This window comes from Caloenas nicobarica, chromosome 6, assembly GCF_036013445.1.
Source record: "Caloenas nicobarica isolate bCalNic1 chromosome 6, bCalNic1.hap1, whole genome shotgun sequence".
NCBI classification, from domain to species: Eukaryota; Metazoa; Chordata; class Aves; order Columbiformes; family Columbidae; genus Caloenas; species Caloenas nicobarica.
Window position 1 is genome coordinate 1,823,897 of NC_088250.1, and position 26,963 is coordinate 1,850,859.

The 26,963-nt window shown below is 49.4% G+C and overlaps 2 protein-coding genes across 2 annotated transcripts; one reads left to right on the plus strand and one right to left on the minus strand.

Annotated features, from left to right (window-relative positions):
• The first annotated feature begins 15,580 nt into the window (after positions 1–15,580).
• Positions 15,581–16,513, plus strand: LOC135990403 (olfactory receptor 14C36-like). Its single transcript, XM_065638063.1, has one exon. It carries the CDS (start codon positions 15,581–15,583, stop codon positions 16,511–16,513), a length of 933 nt encoding a protein of 310 aa, XP_065494135.1.
• Positions 16,514–21,497: 4,984 nt separating this feature from the next.
• On the minus strand, positions 21,498–26,433 carry LOC135990125 (olfactory receptor 14J1-like). Its single transcript, XM_065637548.1, has 2 exons — positions 25,881–26,433; positions 21,498–21,664 (listed from the first exon to the last, which is right to left on the minus strand). Exons 1-2 carry the CDS (start codon positions 26,431–26,433, stop codon positions 21,498–21,500), a joined length of 720 nt encoding a protein of 239 aa, XP_065493620.1.
• Between the last annotated feature and the right edge of the window lie 530 nt (positions 26,434–26,963).

The window sequence follows — 26,963 nt, forward strand, 5'->3', positions numbered from 1 at the left end:
GCAGGGAGGGGATTTTCCTGCTCTGTTCTGCACTGGTGCGGCCTCACCTGAAGCACTGTGTGCAGGGCTGGGGACACAAGATAAAAAAGATGTCAAGTTACTGGAGGGTGTCCAGAAGAGGGCTAAAAAGTTGGTGAAGGGTTTGGAGAGGAAGCTGTTTGAAGACCGGCTAAAGTCACTTGGTTTGTTCAGCCTGGAGAAGAGGAGACTGAGGAGAGACCTCATCATGTTTCCTCACAGGGGGAAGAGGAGAGGCAGGGACCTATCTCTTCTCTCTGGTGGCCAATGACAGAACCCAAGGGAACAGGAGGAAGATGTGCCAGGAGAGGTTTAGGTTGGACATTCGGAAAAGGTTCTTCACCCAGAGGGTGCTGGAGCACTGGAACAGGCTCCCCAGGGAGGCAGTCACAGACCTGGGCATGTCAGTGTTCAAGAAGCGGCTGGACAACACGTTGTGAATGGTGAGGTTTTCCTATGCAGGGACAGGAGTTGGACTCAATGATCCTTCTGGGTCCCTTCCAACTCAGGACATTCTATGATTCTATGATCATGGCACACCAGTCACAGGACTCATCCACCAGGTTTCACTAATGCAAATTATATCATATTCCTGGGACCGGGCCAAGGCTTCTAGTTCATCTTGCTTTTTCCTCATGCTGCACACATTACTGTAGAAGCACTTCAAGTATGGTTGATTGTTCCCTACACCTTTCATTGGAAAGCTCTGGAGTACCTCCAAGGTGCATGGCTTGGTAGATCCGCCCCAATAAAACCTGGGCCCTGCTGGAACAGAGACATCACATTCCAATGAACATGTCTGGAAACAATCAGGGAAATGTGGCTGTCCAGCTGCCTATGAGATCCCTTTAGCTGGAATAAGAGCTGGAATGGCTAGAGAAGGTAGAAAATTTACCATGCAAAATATTGTAAGGTGAGTGAGATCTGCTTGAGAATGTCCCACACCAAAAATGGTGCACAGTAGTCATGTTCCAGTGGAGTCGATGGCAGCTTGTGTCAAGCTGACCCTGGCCAGCTACCAGACACCAACCCAGCTTCTCTCTCACTATTCCTTCTCAAAGAGGACAAAGGGAGAAAATGAGATGGAAAAGCTCTTACAGGTGGAGTTAAAAGGGAGCTTACTTGGCAATTATCATCATGGGCAAAACAAAATTGATGGTGAAATTTAATTTAATTTTTTGCCCACAGAAAGAGCTGAATGGTGGGAAACAAAGACAAAACTAAAACATCTTCTCCCTAACTCTTCCTTTTCCCAAGTCACAACTTCACTCTTCATTCCTGACTCCTCTACCTCTGCCCCACTGAGCAGCACAGTGGGATGGGAAATGGGGGATATCAGTCAGTCCATAACAGTTCCTCTCTGCTTCTCCTTCCTCCACACACTTTTCCCTTGCACCAGCGTGGGCTCTCAACAAGCCACAGAGAACAGGAAGAGCAAAAATAACAAAACTTATTGGTCAAGATAAAGAACCAGTGAGCCACATACGGGCTCTTTGAGAAATAGCTTGGAGTCACTTTGAGTGACTTGGTCCAGCCCTTATGGCTAGGCAGGATGAATCCCATCCATTACAAATATCTAATATCAGCTGAAGGGACTGTATCAGAAGCAGTGGGGCCAGCAGGACTAGGGAACTGATTGTGCCCCTGTACAGGGCACTGGTGAGGCCCTACCTCGAATCCTGGGGTCGGTTTTGGGCCCCTCATGCCAAGAAAGTCCTTGAGGTGCTGGAGCGAGTTCAGAGAAGGGAACGGAGCTGGGGAAAGGGCTGGAGCACAAGTGTGATGGAAGGGGCTGAGGGAGCTGGGGGGTTCAGCTGGAGAACAGGAGCTGAGGGGAGACCTTCTGATCTCTGACCTGCCTGAAAGGAGCTTGGAGCCAGGGGGGGTCGGGCTCTGCTCCCCAGGAACAAATGATAGGGTGAGAGGAACAGGCCTCAAGTTGTGCCAGGGGAGGTTTAGATAGGCTATTAGGAAAAAACTCTTCATGGAAAGGCTTGTCAGGTATTGGAACAGGCTGTCCAGGGTAGTGGTGAGTCACCATCCCTGTAAGGGTTTAAAAGATGTGTAGATGAGGTTCTTAGGGACATGGTTTAAAGGTGGACTTGGCAGTGTTAGATTACCAGTTGGACTGGATGATCTTAAAGGTATTTTCCAACCAAAATGATTCCATGACTCCCCTCCCAGCTTCTCAGCTCTGGTCTCAGCATGGTGAGCACACTCTGGTCCTGGCAGTAGAAGCACTGTAGCAATATGGCTGTGCCCTTGGCCTCTGTGCATCTGTTGGGATCTTGTGCACCCCATGAAGATTTGGCCAGCAACAAAAAACTAACAAAAATAAACTAACAAAAAAAAAATTAAAAAACCACAAAACAACTCAGAGAATAAACCTGGCAAATTTGAGGGAAGTGCTTGCAGATGTAGCCATTGTTTGATACCAAAGAAATAATAGTGAGAAAAAAGTCATTATACTAAAAATTCCATGCAAGAGAAGAATTACAGCATTTTTTTAAGGTAAGAATGACTGACAAAGTAAAATTAGATAGTTTTTGCTGTTCATCATCATGAAGAAGAGGCACATTCCACCATTACTGTTATTAACGGCAGCCCCCTGGGGCAGCCTCCGTGGGGTGTCCAGCAAACATAGACACAGACCCTGCTCTGCTGGTCCTTCCTACCTATTCCAGAAGGCCTGGCTGTGCACGTATACTGCTACATGCCCCCACCCCACATGCTCACACAGTTCAGCTGTTCATTGGTGTTTTATCTCGTGTCACTTTCTTGGGCATGTGCCTGAGAGCAACTTTTAAAGAGCTAAGCCTTCAGGCACTTCCCTGCGGAGATCCTCTTGTATGATGGAAATGCTGTTATGGAAGCCAGCTCTATCCCAGAAGTACTCACTGCCTGTCGCTGCTTGCCATCGCAGGACTAAGACACAGCATCACTGTGACCAAGCTGCCAGAGCAATCCTTCCTTCACCAACACATGGGGCTCAGAAGGGGAGTATGCAACTGAAAGTGAGCAGCTCTAGAAAGACCAACTGCTCCCTGGCAGTGCTGCTGTGCTGGCACTGTTTTCCTCTCCACTTCTACAAACAGGCACAGCCACTGCAATGCTAGAAAAGGTCTCAGAAGGAAAATCTCAGACAAACAATTCACTACAGGATCTTTTGGGTTTTGTTTCTTTTTTAAAAAAAAGAAACAGAGAGAACATGGCTTTCGTTTACATCGCCTCGGGGTAACACGAGGCAGGTAGATAACAATTTAGAAGTGGGATAAATAATGAGATCTATTTGTGCAAAACATTATCACAAGTAAAACAAAGCAAAAAACTCTCCACCACTATAAACTGCAGAAAGCAATCTGGGCCTATGATAAGTTACAATATGAGTGACACAAATAAGAAAGAGGACAGTTTATTTCTTCAGAAAAACTTCCAGTCATCAGTTTACACATTGCATCCTTGAGCTCCTGGTTCCTCATGCTGTAGATGAGGGGGTTCACTACTGGAGGCACCACTGAGTACAGAACTGCCATCAGCAGGTCCAGCGATGGAGAAGAGATGGAGGGAGGCTTCAGGTGGGAAAATATGACAGTGATCAAAAACAAAGAGACCACGGCCAGGTGAGGGAGACATGTGGAAAAGGCTTTGTGCCGTCCCTGCTCAGAGGGGATCCTCAGCACAGCCCTGAAGATCTGCACATAGGACAGCACGATGAACACAAACCACACAAAGAATAAAAAAACATTAGCCAGAATAAGTCCAGCTTCCCTGAGGTAGGAGTGTGAGCAGGAAAGCTTGAGGATCTGGGGGATTTCACAGAAAAACTGGTGCAGGGCATTGCCCTTGCAGAGTGGTAGTGAAAATATATTGGGTGTGTGCAGCAGAGCATGGAGAAACCCAGTGGCCCAGGCAGCTGCTGCCATGTGGACACAAGCTCTGCTGCCCAGGAGGGTCCCATAGTGCAGGGGTTTGCAGATGGCAACGTAGCGGTCGTAGGACATGATGGTGAGGAGAGAATATTCTGCTGTGATGAAGATGAGAACAAAAAACATCTGTGCAGCACATCCTGTGTAGGAAATGGCCCTGCTGTCCCAGAGGGAATTGGCCATGGATTTGGGGACAACACCAGAGATGGAGCCCAGGTCGAGGAGGGAGAGGTTGAGGAGGAAGAAGTACATGGGGGTGTGGAGGTGCTGGTCACAGACTATGGTGGTGATGATGAGGCCGTTGCCCAGGAGGGCAGCCAGGTAGATGGCCAGGAAGAGCCAGAAGTGCAAGAGCTGCAGCTCCCGTGTGTCTGTGAATGGCAGGAGGAGGAACTCAGTGATGGAGCTGCTGTTGGACATTTTCTGCTTCTGGGCATGAGGACAATCTCATAGGAGAAAAAGACAATGACAAGCTACAAGAGGATTATCTGAGGAAAATCAAAGCCATTTCCCACAGATCCCCCACAGTCATACACAGAGATACTTTTCTTTTTCCAGGAGACCTTCCTTTGGGTCCGTGGCTGAGCCTTTGGTGGTGCTGGCTGGAGGTGCCGTGAGGACCAGGGCCTGTGCCCACTGGCTATCCAGGAGTCAGCCCTGCTCTGCAGCAGGGGGTCATGGGGGGGCAGGAGCCAGTCCTAAGTTTCAGCTTTGGCAGATGAAACTGCTCCTGGTGCAGAAGGGCCTGTCAGTATCTCCACTCCCGGTGATAGTGAACTGAGATGGCAGAAAACAGTTTGGTTATTTTTTTTTTAGGGGTCCTTCTCCCCCTTCTCACCATAGGAAGTCTTCTTGTGTGTCAGAAACCCTCAGCATTTCTGCTGCACGCAGGGAGAAAAGAGTGAGTCCTGCAAGACAAAAGGAATCCTGTGGCTTAGAGCAGAGTGAGGGCAGCTGGTCTGTCCCTCTGTCTTGCTCCAGCTGCCCTGGGCTGGCACCTTTCTGAGATGGACAGTAATCACACTCCCATGTTACCCTGAAAAGCCACCAGGCACTGCTGAGAGCAGAGGGACCCACCTCACACCACTACATGTCTCACCCTTTCCCAAGGTCTCAGCACCCCACATTTAGCCCAGGACACACGTGGTTCATTTCACAAACTTAACAGCATTTTCTCTGTCATAGAATCTCTGTACTTCTCCGTGGGGCATTCGAATAACACACAGAGATGCTATAGGCCAGCTTTGCATCCTGGAGGGAAGCTCCCAGTGTGGAAGGACACCTCAAGGAGACAGCCAAGAGTCCTAATGATGGCATATGATTAGGGGGCACTCAGCTCATTCCCCAGCCCCACAGACTGCATTGCCCACAGCCCCCCAGGTCAGAGGAAAGCTGGGACACGTGTTCTCATGGACACACCTGCAGGAAAGGACCCACAAGATCAGGCTGTGACTCTGCAGCTGAAACTCCCATCCCCAGAGAGCCTGGCAGCAAGAACAAGATCACAGCAACAGGAACACAGAGCAGCGGAGCAAGAAGGAAAATTCCATGAGGGTGGGTGTGAGAGAGGCCAGGGCAGAGGCAGCCGGGCACTCAGACAGCGTCACCCTTCCCCAGCTGTGCAGCCACCTGCCACACACCAACATTGCCGGGCAGCTGCTCTCAGCCCCTGTGCTCTGCAGAGGGAACTGGAGCTCTGGCTGCACAGGAGCTGCTTCATGCCTTGGAGCCCCCGGCCCTGAGGGCAGAGGCTTTGCTGGGTGGGACAGGAGACGAGGGGGCTGCTCAGAGGAGGGATCTGCACTGGAGGGGATCATAGGGAGTTTTCTGTGTTCTCACTCCCGCAGCATTTCTGGGTTTGGTTTCTTCTTCCCACATCATGTCCCTGCTGCCTGGTGACTTTCCTCATGGAATGTTCTTCCCTGTCCTATGTCTTTTCCCTGTCAACTGTCACAGACCCCATACCAACTTCTGTGCACTCACCAACAGGAAACCTGTGTGTTCGTAGAGCACTTGCTGTGTGCATGTTCCTGTTTGGACGTTCCTGTTGGGTCCAGCAGAGGTGAATCAAGGTCTGTCCATAGGCAGAGAATTGGCTGTATGCACCTTAGCAAACCTACTGACTTCTCAAAGACACAGCTCAGAAATCTCAAGGATTTCTTCTAACTTGAAATGCCCTTTTTGATTTCTTTTCCTTCTCTCCATCACCCCCCATCCTGTGCTGTCTCCTCAGAAGAGGAAACTGAAAACACAGACCCGGGAAATCTCTTCATCTTTATAGCAAATCCTGCTATGAACTTCTCCAAACATTCCCTTGGAAGTTTCCTAGTGATGATCTCGAACTCTGAGCAGCCCGGACCCACACAGCAACCTTTCCACAGCAGAAGGACCTTGCCCTGATGTGGGTCGCTCCTTCCACCCACAGCTTCTCCCCACAGCACCGTGGGGATCTCCCCAGGCAGGCTGAGCGCTGACCCTTGCAGGCGGCAGAGTCCCTGCCCTGGCACAGCCCTGGGGTGCAGGGACCCTGCTCTGCAGGACTGCCCTGGGCACCCCTGGGTGCAGAAACAGCTTCACACACCTGGAGTCATCCTCAGCAGAAGGCAGCTGCCATGTGTTATCCCTCTGATAGTATAAGGAGGAAATCCCTGCTCTGCTGCATGTCTTCCTTATCTATACAAGAGAGTTTCTGAGAATTTTACTTACGTATCTTGTTTAGTGCGCCAGCCTTAGGAAATGTCGCCATGATTTGCAGATGCAATGACGTGCAACCAAAGGCCTGTCTGTGAAGATTTCTCTGCTTCTGAACTCACAGCAACCCTCCCACCCCACATTGCTTTTAACCTCTCCGTGCCTCACTCTTCTCCCCTCGGTGCTGCAGGCAGTGCCCTCAGCCCTGCTGTGCTTTGCAGAGGAGCTGCTCCTGGGCAGAGCTGTCTCTGTGCAGCACTGCCGCTTGCCATGAGCTCCCTCTGTCCCAGGAGCCCAGCCCAGCTCAGCAGCACCGGAGCAGCCCAAGGCTGTGAAATAGGCTGAAGTCATAACTGATGTTCCTTCTCTCTCCTCTGCAGAGACACTTCTTTCCAGCATTGTTTTCTTCCTATTAGAGAAAAAAAATTAGTACGAGAGTTACCTTTCCTTGTCCCATCATTAGACTGGATGCCAGAAAGGTTACAGCAAAGGATCTAATTTCTCCAAACCTGGGGGATATAACTTTAGTTGAAAGGATTTAGGCATTTTATTCTGGGTTTGTAGTCCTAGGGCTAGTAAGACATTCAGCAATCCTTTGACCGTGTCATGTGTCTGCTCTGAAGTAAAGCCTTTGCATACACGGGGTCTTGGACACTTGATACCAGGTTTCCTTGTGGCAGGTCAGAGCTGGCCTGGTGCCACAGCTGGGGTGGTTCAGCCCAGATGTGAGGCAATGCCCTCAGCCAGGGACCTGGCTGGATGAGCTGGAGCTGTCAGTCTTGGAGACAGAGCTGTGACATGGATGGAATAAACTGCCAAGGCCTGGTGGCAGAAGTTGGTTCATCTGGTTTTCAAGAACAGGAGTCTCCAAGCACAGCAACAGTCCAGATCAAAACTCAGTCTGGACCTGTAAGGCAATTCAAGGGCCCCATAATGGGTTGCTACTACTTCAGGAACAGTTAAAGAAGAAATGAAGACACTGTGTGGCCACTGCTTAATTTAGTAAGGGAAAGAGGTGAGAGTCTCTTTGTCCTCTTGTCCTCCATCTTCACCAGCAAGGTCTCACAGGCCTGTGACTCGAGGCAGGAACCTGGAGGAGAACAACCAGTAGTGGATGGGGATCAAGTCAGGGGTCACTTGAACTAACACAATCCTTTCCCGTCTATGGGACAGGAGGGGCAGCATCCCAGGAGCTGAGAGAGCAGGATGATGTCACAGTGAGGCCACTCTCCACCATCTTTGAAAGGTCATGGAGACTGGAGGAACTCCCTGATGACTGGCAGCTCTCACACATTGTGTGCACTTCTCAAAAATGGCCGATGGGTGAGCAGGGGAAGTAAAGGCTGTGCCCCAGAACATGTCCACTCAGACCCCATTTCTGGGTGTCTGAAAGAGAAGGGGACGGGGTTCACCCAGCGTAGGTTGTGCCTGTCCATCCTCTTTGCTTTCTGTGAGGAAAGGACAGGATTGCTGGACATGGGGAGAACACTGATGGTCTTTGACCTGGAAGTCAGCAAGGCAATCAGCATCATCCCCCGCAATATTCTTCTGTCCAAGGTAGGATATTATGGTCTGCATCATTGTGCAAGTAGATGGGTAAAAAGCAACCTGGATGGTTGGGCTTAGAAGGTCAGTAGATAAAAGGAGAATCTTTTCAACCATGAGGACAGTTGAGCACTGAGAGCTGATTCCCAGGAGTGTGGACTCACTCTGTCCCAGAAAGTGACCAAGGTGCATTTGGATAGAGCACTGAGTAATCTGGCCTGACCCTGCTTTGAGCAGGAGGTTGGTCAAGACACCTCCCAAGGTCCCATCCAACCCGAATGATGCTGTCCCTTCATCCTCTTCATGTTTTCAACTTAGGGAGAATCCTCAGGTTCTCCCTGACCACAGAAATAATCTACAGAAGGTGCAGGGCTGCTTTACACGTGCCCCCAAACAGCCCTGACCACAACTTTTGCATCCCTTTTCATTTACCCCAACCCAAGTTCTACTGTTTTGCTACCCTAATACCCTTCCAAAAAGAACAGCTTGCCTCGTTAATCCTTTCAGAGCAGTCTGCTCACCAGGTGTCAGCATCCATGGACAGTCTGTACATCAGCCAGGCATCAAAGCCACCATTACAGAAATGGGGACAAGGCTCTTGACCAGCTCCTTGAACCCAGGAATTGGCACACCATGTCACCTGAGATTCCAGGGGACACCTACACTTTAAGTGCAGAGCATGTGAGTCCTTGTTGGGTATCGTGGCTTGTCTCCTGACCAATGTGGTGCCTCAGGCTGTGAAGAGAACCAAAACCAACCTTTTCACTGAGGTAGTTTCATTTTACATGTGTCGTGCAGCGCAGATGAAGGGAGCTCAGAACTCCAGTCTCTGCTGCACAGCTGGGACTTCAGAGACTGGAAATGCTGGAAACGGTGCTGTGTCAGTGTACACCACGTAAAAAAAGGTGGCTTCTTTTGTGCCTTTGCACCAACCTGGCATCTGTTCCTTGGCCTTCTTTGGCTAAAAAAGAAACAACTCCCCTATGCCACCTCCCCCTCATACCAGAAAAAAAGGAGAACAGGTATGGAAGAGAGAGGTCATACTCTGTCCAAGAGGTGTACTCTTTCAGTTATGAAAAAGGTAGAATTGAGACAAAAAGCACTGGTCTAAGAACTTCATGCAAGAGGTCAGCTACCGAGACATAGCAGCTCTTTTGAGAAGCAAGAATGACTGTTGGAAATGAAATTAAAAAGCTTTAGTTCATCATCATCATTGAGAATAAGGAGTTCCCTGTGACTGTTATTAGTGGTAGTACCACTACTCAAAAACATCCTTGAGAGCATCTCTGTTGTCCCTCGGCTCCAATGCTCAGCCTGCTCAGATTTTGAAAGGATGACTTCAGACCTCTGCCACCCAAATCTCTGCAACCATCTCTCCTTGAAGGTCTTTTACCCCCGGAAGGGGAAAACTTCCAATTCAAGCACCAAACCATTGCCCAACCTGCCTGGAGAGCCAGGACAGTTGTGCCACACGACAGTCGCCCTCGAAGGAAGCTGGAGGCGATGGGAATTGAAATGGTTTCAACTGAAGTCATAGAATCAGAGAATCATTTCGTTCAGAAAAGACCCTGGAGATCATCGAGTCCAACCGTAAATTTAACAGTGTCAAGTCCACCACTAAACCATATCCCTAAGCACCACATCTACACACCTTATAAACACCTCCAGGGATGGAAGCTCAAATCCTGAGCTGGCAGGACAACATGGGCTGCAGGCTGGTTGGCAGAGTGTCTCACACCCTTCACTGAGCAGGGCAGGGTGTTGGGGAGACGGGCGCGCACTACAGTTTCCCACATCCCAGGGCAGTGCCCGACCCATCCTTCCCTTGGGCTTTGGCCTCTTGTTTCTTGAGACGCAAAGCTGGTGGGCCTTCTGTAGATAACCTTGTTAAAATGCATCAATAATCCTCCATCTGTTTGTGTAATTTCTCAAACAGTATAAATATTAAAAAAAAAAAAAATCAAAAAAGAAACAAAATGTTAATTTGCTGAAATATAAATATCCGCAACACAGCAGTATGTGTCTGTGGTAGCCATTCTGGGCAGTGCCAGTTATATGCGCATATTCATATTCATTAGTTTCTCCTGCTTAGCTTATGCATTATACATAGGATGTTTACATAGTTACACCTCTTATCTGAAGTCCTTTTTGGTATTTGGGGGTCTTCAATGGAGTCTCTGGTAGTCTCTGGTGGTCTTCTATACTTGGCACCCTCAAAGTTAGAGATGGCTGCCCCTTGGCCACATTCTTGAATATGCACATTGTCATCTTGTTGTACAACTATATCACAAAAAGTCACATAGTTCTGCTTTATCTTCTTAACAGATGCTGGGAACATCGCAATTCCTCACAAACTCCATCTGCACTGAATAGCCAGTCCCAGGAAGCAGCACCCTGGTCCCAAACAGCTGATCCCAGAGACAGAAAAGAGAGAAAGAGGCAGAAGGCCCAGAGGGCTCTGCAAAATGGCGGGATGATGAAAGGCCGAACTAAAGAAATGGCCAAACAGAACTCCCCTGAACAGGTCTTTGTCCTGGCTCCAACAAAGAGAAAGCAACCGGGAAGATCCCAACTCTCCTTAAATATGCGACGTGACATTAATCAGATGGAATACTCTCATTGTTCAGTCTGGATGTCAGTCAAGGTCTGCCCCATCTAAACCCCTCTTCCCAGCCACCTCACACCTGTGGGCAGAGCTCGGAACATCCTTGGCTCTCAGACCACAGGAATTAAAAACATTAACTCTGTCCTGGGGTGTCATCTTCCTGTTCTCAAACTAAGTCCAAATAACGACTGTACTATCTATGAAAAGCAAAGGTTTCTAACTGCGTGAAGAAAATTAACTCATTTTCAGTCAACCCAGCACAGGGACACTGACTTGTCTGTCCCACACCAGCTCCGAGAGGGTTCAGCTTTTCTGGAGGTCTTGTGTGGTGTTTGCTGGCTGAGTGCAGTTGTGTTTGGCACCCCAGGCAGCTCCTATGGCACTGGAGGCTTTTTTTTATGCCATTAAATGAGAGCCCTGATGTATTCAGTGCAGGGATGTGGATGTGACTCAGTTTTGCGGTGACTGGAGTTCTAGTGAGCACCGTGGATAGAGAGAGGTATGGATCTCCATCGGGACAGTCCTCCATTTGGTCAGCTCAACAGCTCTGCATGCTCCAGGAGACATTTGAGAAAGACACGTCAGTGGTTGGTGTCATTGTGGGGGGCAAAGGATGTCCCACTTCTCCCCCTGGCCCTCAGCTAACGCTCAGGAAGAATGTGGGAATTCCCAAAGATTTTCCACCAGGGCTTGCAAACACTTACCCACATCTTGGACCACCTCAGTCATCACCAAGTGTCTGCGTGTGAGCACCTCAGTCCACACAGAATAAAGACCAGGGGCTCAGAGCAGGCACTCACATAGAATCACAGAATCATTTTGGTTGGAAGAGACACTCAAGATTACCGAGTCTAACCATAACCTAACTCAGGCACTAACCCATGTCCTTAAGAACCTCATCTCTGCATCTGTTAAACCTCTCCAGAGGGGGGTTTAAGCCACTTCATCAGCTTCTGGTGAAGCCCCTTCCCCAGCTTCTCTCTCAGAACTCCACTCAAAAATGAGTTGGAAGAAGGATGTTTGTGTAATGTGGAAAAAGGGACAGACCACCTGGGAGGAATACAAGGAAGCTGTTAGAGTGTGCAGGGATGCAGTGAGGAAGGCCAAGCTCCACTTGGAAGCAAATCTGACCAGGGATGTCAAAGACAACAAGAAGTGCTTCTTCAAGTACATCAGTAGCAAAAGGAAGGTTAGGGAAAAGGTAGGTCTGCTGCAGAATGTGGAGGGTGCCCTGGCAATGGATGATACGGAGAAGGCAGAGTAACTGAATGCCGCCTTCGCTTCTGTCTTTACTGCTGAAACTGGCCCTCAGGTATCCCACACCCTAGAGGTAGGAGAGAAAGTCTGGCAAAAGGAAGACTTTCCCTTGGTTGAGGAAGAACAGGTTAAAGATCATTGACACAAAATGGACATCCACAAATCCATGGGCCCTGATGGGATGCACCCACAAGTGCTAAGAGAGTTGGCAGATGTTATTGCTAAGCCATTTTCCATAATTTCTGAAAGGTCTTGGAGAACAGGAAAGGTGCCTGAGGACTGGAGAAAAGTCAACGTCAATCCAATCTTCCAAAAGGGCAAGAAGGACAACCCAGGAAACTACAGACCAGTCAGCCTCACCTCCATCCCTGGAAAGGTGATGGAACAACTTATTCTGCACGTCATCTCCAAGCATGTGGAGGAAAAGAAGGTTATCAGGAGTAATCAGCAGGAGTTCACCAAAGGGAAATCATCTTTGACCCACCTGATATGACGGTATGACTAGCTGGGCAGACAAGGGATGCTGTAGTGGACGTTGTCTATCTTGACTTCTGCAAGGCTTTTGACGCCATCTCTCACAAGATCCTCATAGGCAAGCTCAGGAAGTGCAAGCTGGATGAGTGCACGCTGAGGTGGATCGTGAACTGTCTGGATGGCAGAGCTCAGAGGGTTGATATCAATGGTGCAGAGTCTGGTTGGAGGCCTGCAGTTAGTGGGGCTCCCCAGGGGTCACTACTGTGTCCAGTCCTGTTCAACCTGTTCATCAGTGACCTGGATGAAGAGACTGAGTGCACCCTCAGCAAGTTTGCTGATGATACCAAACTGGGAGGAAGGGGTGACACACCAGAGGCTGTGCTGCCATTCAGCAAGACCTGGATAAGCTGGAGGACTGGGCAGTGAAGAACCTAAGGAAGTTCAACAAGGGCAAGTGCAGGGTCCTGCACCTGGGGAGGAACAACCCCAGGCACCAATACAGGTTGGGGTTGACCTGCTGGAAAGCAGCTCTGCAGAGAAGGACCTGGGAGTTCTGGTGGACAATAGGTTGACCATGAGCCAACAATGTGCCTTTGTGGCCAAGAGGCTAATGGTATCGTGGGGTGCATGAAGAAGAGTGTGACCAGCAGGCCGAGAGAGGTGAATCCTCCCACTCTGCTCTGCCCTGGTGAGGCCCCATCTGGAGTTGTGTGTCCAGTTCTGGGCTCCCCAGTTTAAGAAGGACAAGGAATTACTGAAGGGAGTCCAGTGGCAGGACAAAAAGATGATGAGTGGTCTAGAGCACCTTTCTTATGAGGAGAGACTGAGAGAGCTGGGTCTGTTCAGCCTGGAGAAGAGAAGCTGAGAGGGGATCTTATTAATGATGATAAATATCTGAAGGGTGGCTGTCAAGAGGATGGACGAGACTCTTTTCAGTGGTGCCCAATGACAGGATGAGGGTCAATGGACACAGACTGAAGCACAGGAGGTTTCAACTAAACATGAGGAGAAAGTTCTTTACTTTCAGGGTGCCAGAGCCTTGCAACAGGCTGCCCAGAGAGGGTGTGGAGTCTCCTTATCTGGAGACATTCAAACCCACCTGGATGCAATCCTGTGCAATCTGCTCTAGGTGAACCTGCAGGTGAGTTGGACTGGATGGTCTCCAGAAGTCCCTTATAACCCTAACCACTCTGTAATTCTGTGATTCTGTCATGACTCCAAGCCTGATAGGATTCACGAAGCAATTGGACAATGCCCTCAGACACATGGTGTGAATTTTGGGGTTGTCCTATGCAGGGACAGGAGTTGGACTCGGTAATCCTTGTCAGCCCCTTTCAACTCCGGACGTTCTACGATTCTATGAAACCACACTGCTGGAATCAGTCTCTCACTATGGTTTGGTGAGGGATTGTCCATGATGACTTGAGCTGACTTCAAAGCACGTTCCCCTGGAAGGATCCTGCTCCTCTCAGGAGCTCTCAGCCCTTGGAGCCCCAGGGACACCTGGACGGAGCCCAGAGGGAACAGAGAAAGTGCTGCCTTGGGCTGCTCCTGTGCTGCTGAGCGGGGCTGGGCTCCTGGGACAGAGGGAGCTCACGGCAAGAGGCAGCACTAGAGAGAGACAGTTCTGCCCAGGAGCAGCTCCTCTGCAATGTGCAGCAGGGCTGAGGGCTCTGCCTGCAGCACCGAGGGGAGAGGAGCCAGGCAGAGAGAGGGTAGATGCACTATGGGGTTGTGAGACAGGTGAGAGCTCACTAGAGGTGTAATCTTCATAATCCTTAACACAGTAAGTTCTGGCTGAAAGTCAATGCAGATGATTATCGTGCAATTATCTCCCGGAGCTGGCACATCCCATGGTTGATGTGGAGGAGGAGGATCTGCTCCTCAGCAGGGATTCCCTGCACTGACATGGCACCACAGCTGCCTTCTCCCAGCTGCAGGGTGTGAGCTGGGACAGCACCCAGGGGTGCCCAGGGCTGTCCTGCAGAGCAGGGTCCCTGCACCCCAGGGCTGTGCCAGGGCAGGGACTCTGCTGCCTGCCAGGGTCAGCGCTCAGCCTGCCCGGGGAGATCCCCACGATGCTGTGGGGAGAAGCTGTGGGTAGAAGGAGCGATCCCTGACAGGGCAGGGTCCTTCTGCTGTTGAGAGGGGACTGTTCACACCTCCAGCTCACCCTGAGGACACTTGCAGAGGGTCCTTGTGAAGGACGTTGAGGCAGCATTTTCCCACATTCTTGTTAGGACTCGCCTGAGCTGCTCCTGGGCAGTGCCGGTGCCAGGAGGCGTGAGCAGGGCAGAGCTGAGCACACAAGTGGGTGGGACGGGGTCTGTGACACTGACAGGGAGCAGACCCAGGGACAGAGAAAGAGCTCCCAGCAGGGACAGCTCCAGGCAGGAGGCAGATGGGCAGAGAGAGGGAACTGTGACCAGAAATGCTGGGGAGGGGATTCAGGAAGCCCCCTGACATCCTGTGCAGTGCACACACATTCCTAGTGAAACCCCCTGGTCTCCTCTCCTCCCCAGCAGAGCCTCTGCCCCAAAGACATGAGGTCCAGGTCACGAGTCACCTCAGCAGCTGGACCTCCAGGTGAAGGGTTCCTGGAACATGTTACACAAAGAAGATGCTAAAAGTACTTGCTCTACAGTGTCATCATATGAGTGGCAGCAGCACAGCCATGTAAGGAGAAGGTTTCACAGCATGCCTCTCTGCCTTTCTGTCCTTGCTTTATTTGTTCTGGAGCACTGCAGTGTTCTTCACTGTTTCTCACCTGTCTCTGGTGCCCTTGCTCTGTGGGGTTGGGGTGGGAATGTGGGTCCATTTTAGTTCTGACACCAACACAGGGGGTCTTGCCGCAGAGGTGTGTTCATGGAACCTAGGTGCCCAAGCTGCATTTTAAGCTGTGATGAAACAAGTTACTCAGTTGTTAGAGAATGAGCTGACACATCCCTCCTTCAGGATGAGGGTTTTCCATGAGAAACAGCATGTTTATTTTCCTTAGAGGAGTCTCCCCTAACTTGTCACTGTTTTTCCTTCTATGGCAGGTCATCACGCCCAGAGGCAGAAAATGCCCAACAGTAGTTCCATCATCCAGTTCCTCCTCCTGCCATTCACAGACACACAGGAGCTGCAGCTCTTGCACTTCTGGCTCTTCCTGGGCATCTACCTGGCTGCCCTCGTGGGCAACGGTCTCATCATCACCACCATAGCCTGTGACCAGCACCTCCACACCCCCATGTACTTCTTCCTTCTCAACCTCTCCCTCCTTGACATGGGCTGCATCTCCACCATTCTCCCCAAGTCCATGGACAACACCCTCTGGGACACCAGGGCCATTTCTTATACTGGATGTGCTTCTCAAGTCTTTCTGGTTTTCTTTTTCATTTCAGCAGAGCTGTATTTGCTCACCATCATGGCCTACGACCACTATGTTGCCATCTGCAAACCCCTGCACTACGGGACCCTCCTGGGCAGCAGAGCTTGTGTCCACATGGCAGCAGCTGCCTGGGGCACTGGATTTCTCAATGCTCTGCTGCACACGGCCAATACATTTTCACTACCACTCTGCAAGGGCAATGCTGTGGACCAGTTCTTCTCTGAAATCCCCCAGATCCTTAAGCTCTCCTGCTCAGATGCCTACCTTAGGGAAGTCTGGGTTATTGTGATCAGTGTCTGTTTAGCATTTGGCTGTTTTGTGTTCATCGTGCTGTCCTATGTGCAGATCTTCAGGGCTGTGCTGAGGATCCCCTCCGAGCAGGGACGGCACAAAGCCTTTTCCGCGTGCCTCCCTCACCTGGTTGTGGTCTCTCTGTTTATCAGTACTAGTTCATTTGCCTACCTGAAGCCCCCCTCCATCTCCTCCCCATCCATTAACCATGTGGTAGCAGTTCTGTACTCAGTGGTTCCTCCAGCAGTGAATCCTCTCATCTACAGCATGAGGAACCAGGAGCTCAAGGATGCCCTGAAGAAACTGATATCTGGGTGTTTTCTGAATCAATAAACTTTACATTTTCTTCTACATAGCAGTTTTAATATAACAAATTACAGGCCCAGCCTGTCATCTGTATTTTATCTTGTTATTGGTGGTTTTTTATTCTGATAATGTTGTCATCCCGTTTCTAATTCACTGTCTGTTTTTCTTTTATAACCACTGCCCATGTAAATGAGGAGATGTGCTCTCCTTGTCTTTAAACAAAATAAAGGGCCCTGTAGTGACTTGTTTTTCACTATATCCTTCTTGCAAGGACTTTTTGGAGCTGCAGGGACAGTTCCTGTGTGCATGGGTGGAGGGCAAAAAGTCCAGCATGGCAGCGATGCCAAGAAGCACCAATGCTTGGTCTTCCAGAGCTGTTTTCGTTCCACTCCCACACTCTCCTTCTGATCCCTTGTGCTGGTGCAAGGTCTGAGTGCTCTGGCAGCTTGGTCACCGTCCTGCTGTGTGTCAGTCCTGTGAGTGCAGGCAGGGACAGGCAATGGGCACTTCTGTGACAGAGCTGGCCTCAGAACAGCCTTTCCAGAAAGCAAGGTGATCTCCTCAGGGCAGTGCCTGAAGGCTTAGGTCTTCTTCCAAAGTTTCGCTCAAGAACACTCCAAACACAGTGACCTGCAGATACAGACTCCAGTGTACAGCTGAACAGTGTGGGTGTGCAGGGCTGTGGCACACAGCAGTGTCCTCTCACAGCCAGACCACCTGCCAGAGACCTGCAGGACCAGCAGAGCAGGATCTGGTCTGTGCCCATGTGCACTGGACACCCTGCAGGAGCCGCCCCAGGGCAAACGACATGGACTGGCCCCTCACGACCACCATTTCCAGCACTGGCCTCTCACCCCAGCTCACAGAGGTTGTTCGTCCCTCCATGGAGGGACACTGAATGAGTAGGTCAGCAGTCCGTGTTTGTATCGTACAGATGAGATGTGAGCATGCACATCAGGTACATGAGGTGAGATGATCCCCAGTGAGCACAAATGCCATCAGTTATTCCAGGGGGTTCCATGAAGACCCATGGGACAGACAGTGTCTCAAGGTCACCTCATGTTGGGAGTAACATCCCATGGGAAAACACGTGAATGCAGCCCTGGGATGTGCTTCCTTGAACTGAGATCCCTGTGTCCATTCCTCATGACATGGGACACACCGTAGGGCTGAGGTACCTCCCATCCCTTGGGAGAGGTAACAGCAGGTTTTCATTGAACGGATGAGATGTGATCATGCACGTCATGTATGTGAGGTGAGAGGCACCCGAGGTGAGATGAGCCCAAGTGAAAACAAACAGCCATTCCTTGAGGTTCCATGAAGGCCTGTTGGGCAGAGAGTATCTAGAGGTCACTTCACGCTGGATGTTACATACCAGAGAAATCTGCCTGGATGCAGCACTGGGATGTTTCCCCACTCAAATCATTTCTAGGAAATATATTTGATAACTTTGATAAAACAAGCATACGTTTATCTGGTCAGGTCCTGGGCCATAGGAGTTTTATGGATGGGTATGGTGTGTTATGACATCAGTTGTGTCTCAGGAACTCATAATCCACTAAGAGGCATGTGGCTGTGAAGAGGACTGTGAGGTCAGTTCTGTCTCTGGAGGTGACAGGCCAGCAGCAGGGACATGGCTGGGAAAGTACCTCTGCCAAAGTACCCCGAAGAACCTATCCAGGAAGAGGGCTTGGAGATGGATTGTCATGTCCATTCTGCCTGAGTACATGATGGGACAGCAGCAGGCACATGGTTGTGTCTATCAGCAAAGCTGAAAGGCCAGCAGCAGTCATGGGATTTAGAGGATAATGGTGAGGGTCCTTCTCTCTGATCAAGTGAAAGACCACAAGAAGCCTAACAGGTTGTGTTCCCTGCTTGATGGGCACTTTCTCAGGTGGTAAAGCTTTCCCAAGTAGTGGGAAAAAGCAAGAGAGAAAAAAAAAGCCACCAAGTGCAGATTGGAAGGTGGAGACAGGGTATCAAGAGGAAGAAATGTCACTGGAAGGGCAGGGCTGTGGTGCAAGTGGTCACCCAAAGGGAGCTGGATCATCCCATGGCTTTGTGTTTCAAAGAAGAGCCAGTGAAGGTGGAGAAACATCAGTGAAGGTACAGAAATGCTGGGGTGAGAGCAGGGTGGGGAAGCGAGATGGGTGTCTACAGCTTGCAGGGAAAGATGGGCAGGTGTAGGACCATGTAAAACAGCCTGTGATGGAGATGGCAAAGGGTGCTGGCAAGACTGGAAGCCTCCAACAGAACCTAGATCTCTGTCCCCTTGGCCACAGCAGTTGTCCTTCCTTTGGCTCTGCACACCCACATCCCATGGTCCCGGGAAGAGCCCTGAGCCCTCCGTGAGAGACAGGATCCCCCTTCCCATTGCCTGGAGGTCATGGCTTCTCCTTTCTGCTTCAGAAAGCAAACCAAGGGGTTTCTCAGCATCAGAGCCACCTGCACAGGGTCTTGGCTCACCTGTCAACACAGCCTCCAATTATCTGCTCTAACAAGTCCCCAAGGAGGCTTTGTCAGTAACAGCCCTCAGTGGGGCCCATTAATGCTTCAAGGAACTTTGGGGTTTTGCTTTTGCCTTTGGCTCCTTGAGAGCTTTGTTGAGTCTTTTCTCAGTACCTGAGGTTTACGGACTCAGCCTCAAATACAACAGGGGCTCATTAAAATGCCCAAAGCACTCACAAGCCATGTCTCTTCCATCATTTTCTTCAAGTGCTGAAGACTTGTACAGCTAACTAGAGAGGTTTCAGGGCAGTAGGTAAGGAGAACATTTTCAAAGAGCACTTGGAAGAAGTGACAGAAGAATTCTCCCATGGATACTGATGGAGAGTGTCTCCTAAGGAGGTGTGGACACGTGGGAAAAGCAGTCCCTTGAGGTTAGACATGGGACGGACAACCTTGCTCCTCACCTCTCCAGCCTCCCTATTTCACTCATTGACCCCTGGGAGTTATATCACTTTTCTCTACACCAGGCTTCTGTACTGAAGTTTGCACCCGATTGTTACAGCTTCTCTGCAGGAATTCCTACCTGCTTTCCTTAGAGAACTGGATGTAAACAGGCACAGAGGGGCATTTTAATTGGGGGAAAGAAAAAAATGAAATAAATAGAAAACACAGTAGAATTAAAGAACAATAAAACACACTTTTCAGATGCATGGTTAGTTTAAGCAGCTTCCAGTGAGGCCCTTGGCTGCAACTGAAGAGTTGCCAACAGGGAGTATGAGAGCAGCGGCTGAAAGACAATTCAGCTTTACTTGCCTGAAGCTCAAAGCAGGGTGAGCGGTGAGAGGGCCCTGAGTGAGCAAAGAGTAAGAGAAGGAAAAACCTCTGGAGAGCAATGGAAGGTGGAAATGTCCAGACAGGCTTCTCAAGAGATGACTTCAGACATGGGGAATTGAAGCAGGAGAGGTAGAAACACGTGGAAGTTCAGGGAGATTAAATACACAGCATGATCAACAGAGTTCTGGCAATGCAAGCACAGGTGTAACGTCAATATTTCTTCTCCCACAATTCATACGCATTCTGAAAACTCATATTTTGGCAGGATAGACATTCCACGAATATTTTATTGAAAATGTTGATCCACTTCAGCTGATGATAAACTTTTTTTTTTTTAAGTACTGAGAGCAGTTCTCTGGTTTTCAGGCACAGCTCCATGGTCTACCCTAAGCACCCAAGACAAACCACGAGAGGCCTCATTGTACCTGAGGTTTTTTTCTGGGAATGGCAAGAGCCATGTTGCGTCCATCATTTACATGCAGTCTTCAAGACTTTTTGTTCAATTAGACAAGTTTCAAGAGTGTGGTTAAAGAGGAAGGTACGTAAAGAGCACTTTGAAGAACTTATAGAAGAACTCTCCAATTTATACTGATTGAGAGGACCAGTAGGAAAAGCAGTCTCCTTGGGGTCCATCACTGTATGGACAACCTTGCTCCTCATCTCCCAAACCCCACCATGTCTCTCTGTTTGTATGGTTGGCTGTATTACTGGAAAATATACCTCCTTATGATACACACATGGTTTAGATCCCTCCCAGAGCAGGTCTTAGGTTCACAGTCTATCCGGAAGTTGACCTGAGACCCCCTCATCTCCCCGGTCACCCCAGAAACAGACACATGTTGTCCCAGAAACAGGGTTCTTTACCCAGTGTGCATACAAATGACCCAAATTAGCATACAGAGATGAGATATTTATTCACAGAGTTGCACAAGTCTGGATGCTGAAATAAAGCCAGCATGCCAGCAAGAAAACTAAAAGGCATTATATACAAAATCTTATCACTATGTTCACACCCTAAAGAGCCAAGTGGTTGCACATTTACATATTGATTGCAAAATCCTTTTAGCATATAATGAGCAACATTCAGCTAAAGGACACTTTATCCAACAGTCTCGAGATGTGTGTTAGAGCAAGACTCAAGTAATTGTGTGGGCTTCAAAATGTCTAAAGCTGCAGGGTCAGTAGTCTCTGTAGTTTGTGATTAGGTGTTTTGCAAGTCACTCTTTGTTGTATGAGCAGACTGACCCAAACTGAAAGGATTTACGTCTCTTTAGGTTAGCAATTGCAGGCAGAATTCATTCTTTTAAGTGATGACAACAGTAAGAGAACTGAGGTTGGAAAGAACCTTAGGAATTCTGCAGTTACCTGTCACAAAATGGGTCAGACCAAGTTGTTCAAGGTTTTATTCAGTCAGAGTATGAAAACCCCCAAGGTTGTAGATGACACAGCCTCGATGGATTACTGGCTGAGCTCCTGGGGAAAAATGTTTTCCTTATTTCCCAGCTGAACCTCTCGGCTTTCACCATCCACCCCTTGGCTTTTGTCCTTCTACCATGCACCATGATGAAGAGTGTACTCTGGTTGTCAAGAGGGCCAACTGTGTCCCAGGGTGTATCAAGCACAGCATTGGTGGCTGGGTGAGGCAGGAGGCCCCCATAACCCTGGGCTGGAGAACCATGGCTCTGAGAATGATAAACTCCCAATGAATCTGGAACTTGTATGGGATTTGCTACTCCAGGGGCATCCCTACAAGTCGATGGCGCCTGATGGGATTCATCCAAGGGTGCTTAAAGAGCTGGCTGATGTCATAGCGAGACCTCTCTCCATGATGTTTCAGCACTCTTAGGAATCTGAAGAGGTCCCAGAAGACTGGAAGCTGGCAAACATTGTCCCAATCTACAAGAAGGGCAACAGGGATGACCCTGGCAACTACAGGCCTGTCAGCCTCACTTCTGTTCCTGGCAAAATCATGGAGAAGATTGTTCTGGGAGTTATTGAAAAACATCTGAATGACAACGCAGTCATTGACCCCTGTCAGCCCGGGTTCCTGAGGGGAAAGTCTTGCCTGACCAACTTAATTTCATTCTACAACAAGGTTACCCACATGCTTGACCAAGGGAAGACAGTTGACATGTATCTTTTTGTATTTCAGTAAAGCCTTTGATACTGTCTCTCACAGTCTCCTGGACAAGATGTCCAGCACACAGCTGGATAAACACACAATGCAGTGGGTGAGCAATTGACTGATGGGCTGGGCTCAAAGAGTTCTAGTAAATGTGGTTATGTTGGCCGGGTCAGGGTTCTGCAGGGATCCATCTTAAGGCCAGCACTCTTCAATGTCTTTATAAATGACTTAGGACTTGTGGGATTGCTTAGTAAGTTTGCTGATGACACAAAACTGGGGGGAGCTGTCGACACTCTGAAGGGCAGAGAGGCCCTGGAGAGGGATCTGCACAAATTGGAGAACTGGGACACAGCAATCCTGGCTGTACATACAGACTGGGGCACAAGATGCTGGAAAGCAGCTCTGCAGAGAGGGATCTGGGGGTTCTGGGTAACACCAAGTTGAACGCGAGCCAGCAGTGTCCCTGGCAGCCAAGAGGGACCCGTGTCCTGGGTGCATCCAGCACAGCATCACCAGCTGGGCAGGGAGGGGATTTTCCTGCTCTGTTCTGCACTGGTGCAACCTCACCTGAAGCACTGTGTGCAGGGCTGGGGACACAAGATAAAAAAGATGTTAAGTTACTGGAGGGTGTCCAGAAGAGGGCTAAAAAGTTGGTGAAGGGTTTGGAGAGGAAGCTGTTTGAAGACCGGCTAAAGTCACTTGGTTTGTTCAGCCTGGAGAAGAGGAGACTGAGGAGAGACCTCATCATGTTTCCTCACAGGGGGAAGAGGAGGGGCAGGGACCTATCTCTTCTCTCTGGTGGCCAATGACAGAACCCAAGGGAACAGGAGGAAGATGTGCCAGGAGAGGTTTAGGTTGGACATTCGGAAAAGGTTCTTCACCCAGAGGGTGCTGGAGCACTGGAACAGGCTCCCCAGGGAGGCAGTCACAGACCTGGGCCTGTCAGTGTTCGAGAAGCGACTGGACAACACGTTGTGAATGGTGAGGTTTTCCTATGCAGGGACAGGAGTTGGACTCGATGATCCTTCTGGCTCCCTTCCAACTCAGGACATTCTATGATTCTATGATCATGGCACACCAGTCACAGGACTCATCCACCAGGTTTCACTAATGCAAATTATATCATATTCCTGGGACCGGGCCAAGGCTTCTAGTTCATCTTGCTTTTTCCTCATGCTGCACACATTACTGTAGAAGCACTTCAAGTATGGTTGATTGTTTCCTACACCTTTCATTGGAAAGCTCTGGAGTACCTCCAAGGTGCATGGCTTGGTAGATCCGCCCCAATAAAACCTGGGCCCTGCTGGAACAGAGACATCACATTCCAATGAACATGTCTGGAAACAATCAGGGAAATGTGGCTGTCCAGCTGCCTATGAGATCCCTTTAGCTGGAATAAGAGCTGGAATGGCTAGAGAAGGTAGAAAATTTACCATGCAAAATATCGTAAGGTGAGTGAGATCTGCTTGAGAATGTCCCACACCAAAAATGGTGCACAGTAGTCATGTTCCAGTGGAGTCGATGGCAGCTTGTGTCAAGCTGACCCTGGCCAGCTACCAGACACCAACCCAGCTTCTCTCTCACTATTCCTTCTCAAAGAGGACAAAGGGAGAAAATGAGATGGAAAAGCTCTTACAGGTGGAGTTAAAAGGGAGCTTACTTGGCAATTATCATCATGGGCGAAACAAAATTGATGGTGAAATTTAATTTAATTTTTTGCCCACAGAAAGAGCTGAATGGTGGGAAACAAAGACAAAACTAAAACATCTTCTCCCTAACTCTTCCTTTTCCCAAGTCACAACTTCACTCTTCATTCCTGACTCCTCTACCTCTGCCCCACTGAGCAGCACAGTGGGATGGGAAATGGGGGATATCAGTCAGTCCATAACAGTTCCTCTCTGCTTCTCCTTCCTCCACACACTTTTCCCTTGCACCAGCGTGGGCTCTCCACAAGCCACAGAGAACAGGAAGAGCAAAAATAAAAAAACTTATTGGTCAAGATAAAGAACCAGTGAGCCACATACGGGCTCTTTGAGAAATAGCTTTGAGTCACTTTGAGTGACTTGGTCCAGCCCTTATGGCTAGGCAGGATGAATCCCATCCATTACAAATATCTAATATCAGCCGAAGGGACTGTATCAGAAGCAGTGGGGCCAGCAGGACTAGGGAACAGATTGTGCCCCTGTACAGGGCACTGGTGAGGCCCTACCTCGAATCCTGGGGTCGGTTTTGGGCCCCTCATGCCAAGAAAGTCCTTGAGGTGCTGGAGCGAGTTCAGAGAAGGGAACGGAGCTGGGGAAAGGGCTGGAGCACAAGTGTGATGGAAGGGGCTGAGGGAGCTGGGGGGTTCAGCTGGAGAACAGGAGCTGAGGGGAGACCTTCTGATCTCTGACCTGCCTGAAAGGAGCTTGGAGCCAGGGGGGGTCGGGCTCTGCTCCCCAGGAACAAATGATAGGGTGAGAGGAACAGGCCTCAAGTTGTGCCAGGGGAGGTTTAGATAGGCTATTAGGAAAAAACTCTTCATGGAAAGGCTTGTCAGGTATTGGAACAGGCTGTCCAGGGTAGTGGTGGAGTCACCATCCCTGTAAGGGTTTAAAAGATGTGTAGATGAGGTTCTTAGGGACATGGTTTAAAGGTGGACTTGGCAGTGTTAGATTACCAGTTGGACTCGATGATCTTAAAGGTATTTTCCAACCAAAATGATTCCATGACTCCCCTCCCAGCTTCTCAGCTCTGGTCTCAGCATGGTGAGCACACTCTGGTCCTGGCAGTAGAAGCATTGTAGCAATATGGCTGTGCCCTTGGCCTCTGTGCATCTGTTGGGATCTTGTGCACCCCATGAAGATTTGGCCAGCAACAAAAAACTAACAAAAATAAACTAACAAAAAAAAAATTAAAAAACCACAAAACAACTCAGAGAATAAACCTGGCAAATTTGAGGGAAGTGCTTGCAGATGTAGCCATTGTTTGATACCAAAGAAATAATAGCGAGAAAAAAGTCATTATACTAAAAATTCCATGCAAGAGAAGAATTACAGCATTTTTTTAAGGTAAGAATGACTGACAAAGTAAAATTAGATAGTTTTTGCTGTTCATCATCATGAAGAAGAGGCACATTCCACCATTACTGTTATTAACAGCAGCCCCCTGGGGCAGCCTCCGTGGGGTGTCCAGCAAACATAGACACAGACCCTGCTCTGCTGGTCCTTCCTACCTATTCCAGAAGGCCTGGCTGTGCACGTATACTGCTACATGCCCCCACCCCACATGCTCACACAGTTCAGCTGTTCATTGGTGTTTTATCTCGTGTCACTTTCTTGGGCATGTGCCTGAGAGCAACATTTAAAGAGCTAAGCCTTCAGGCACTTCCCTGCGGAGATCCCCTTGTATGATGGAAATGCTGTTATGGAAGCCAGCTCTATCCCAGAAGTACTCACTGCCTGTCGCTGCTTGCCATCGCAGGACTAAGACACAGCATCACTGTGACCAAGCTGCCAGAGCAATCCTTCCTTCACCAACACATGGGGCTCAGAAGGGGAGTATGCAACTGAAAGTGAGCAGCTCTAGAAAGACCAGCTGCTCCCTGGCAGTGCTGCTGTGCTGGGACTGTTTTCCTCTCCACTTCTACAAACAGGCACAGCCACTGCAATGCTAGAAAAGGTCTCAGAAGGAAAATCTCAGACAAACAATTCACTACAGGATCTTTTGGGTTTTGTTTCTTTTTTAAAAAAAAGAAACAGAGAGAACATGGCTTTCGTTTACATCGCCTCGGGGTAACACGAGGCAGGTAGATAACAATTTAGAAGTGGGATAAATAATGAGATCTATTTGTGCAAAACATTATCACAAGTAAAACAAAGCAAAAAACTCTCCACCACTATAAACTGCAGAAAGCAATCTGGGCCTATGATAAGTTACAATATGAGTGACACAAATAAGAAAGAGGACAGTTTATTTCTTCAGAAAAACTTCCAGTCATCAGTTTACACATTGCATCCTTGAGCTCCTGGTTCCTCATGCTGTAGATGAGGGGGTTCACTACTGGAGGCACCACTGAGTACAGAACTGCCATCAGCAGGTCCAGCGATGGAGAAGAGATGGAGGGAGGCTTCAGGTGGGAAAATATGACAGTGATCAAAAACAAAGAGACCACGGCCAGGTGAGGGAGACATGTGGAAAAGGCTTTGTGCCGTCCCTGCTCAGAGGGGATCCTCAGCACAGCCCTGAAGATCTGCACATAGGACAGCACGATGAACACAAACCACACAAAGAATAAAAAAACGTTAGCCAGAATAAGTCCAGCTTCCCTGAGGTAGGAGTGTGAGCAGGAAAGCTTGAGGATCTGGGGGATTTCACAGAAAAACTGGTGCAGGGCATTGCCCTTGCAGAGTGGTAGTGAAAATATATTGGGTGTGTGCAGCAGAGCATGGAGAAACCCAGTGCCCCAGGCAGCTGCTGCCATGTGGACACAAGCTCTGCTGCCCAGGAGGGTCCCATAGTGCAGGGGTTTGCAGATGGCAACGTAGCGGTCGTAGGACATGATGGTGAGGAGAGAATATTCTGCTGTGATGAAGATGAGAACAAAAAACATCTGTGCAGCACATCCTGTGTAGGAAATGGCCCTGCTGTCCCAGAGGGAATTGGCCATGGATTTGGGGACAATACCAGAGATGGAGCCCAGGTCGAGGAGGGAGAGGTTGAGGAGGAAGAAGTACATGGGGGTGTGGAGGTGCTGGTCACAGGCTATGGTGGTGATGATGAGGCCGTTGCCCAGGAGGGCAGCCAGGTAGATGGCCAGGAAGAGCCAGAAGTGCAAGAGCTGCAGCTCCCGTGTGTCTGTGAATGGCAGGAGGAGGAACTCAGTGATGGAGCTGCTGTTGGACATTTTCTGCTTCTGGGCATGAGGACAATCTCATAGGAGAAAAAGACAATGACAAGCTACAAGACAATTATCTGAGGAAAATCAAAGCCATTTCCCACAGATCCCCCACAGTCATACACAGAGACACTTTTCTTTTTCCAGGAGACCTTCCTTTGGGTCCGTGGCTGAGCCTTTGGTGGTGCTGGCTG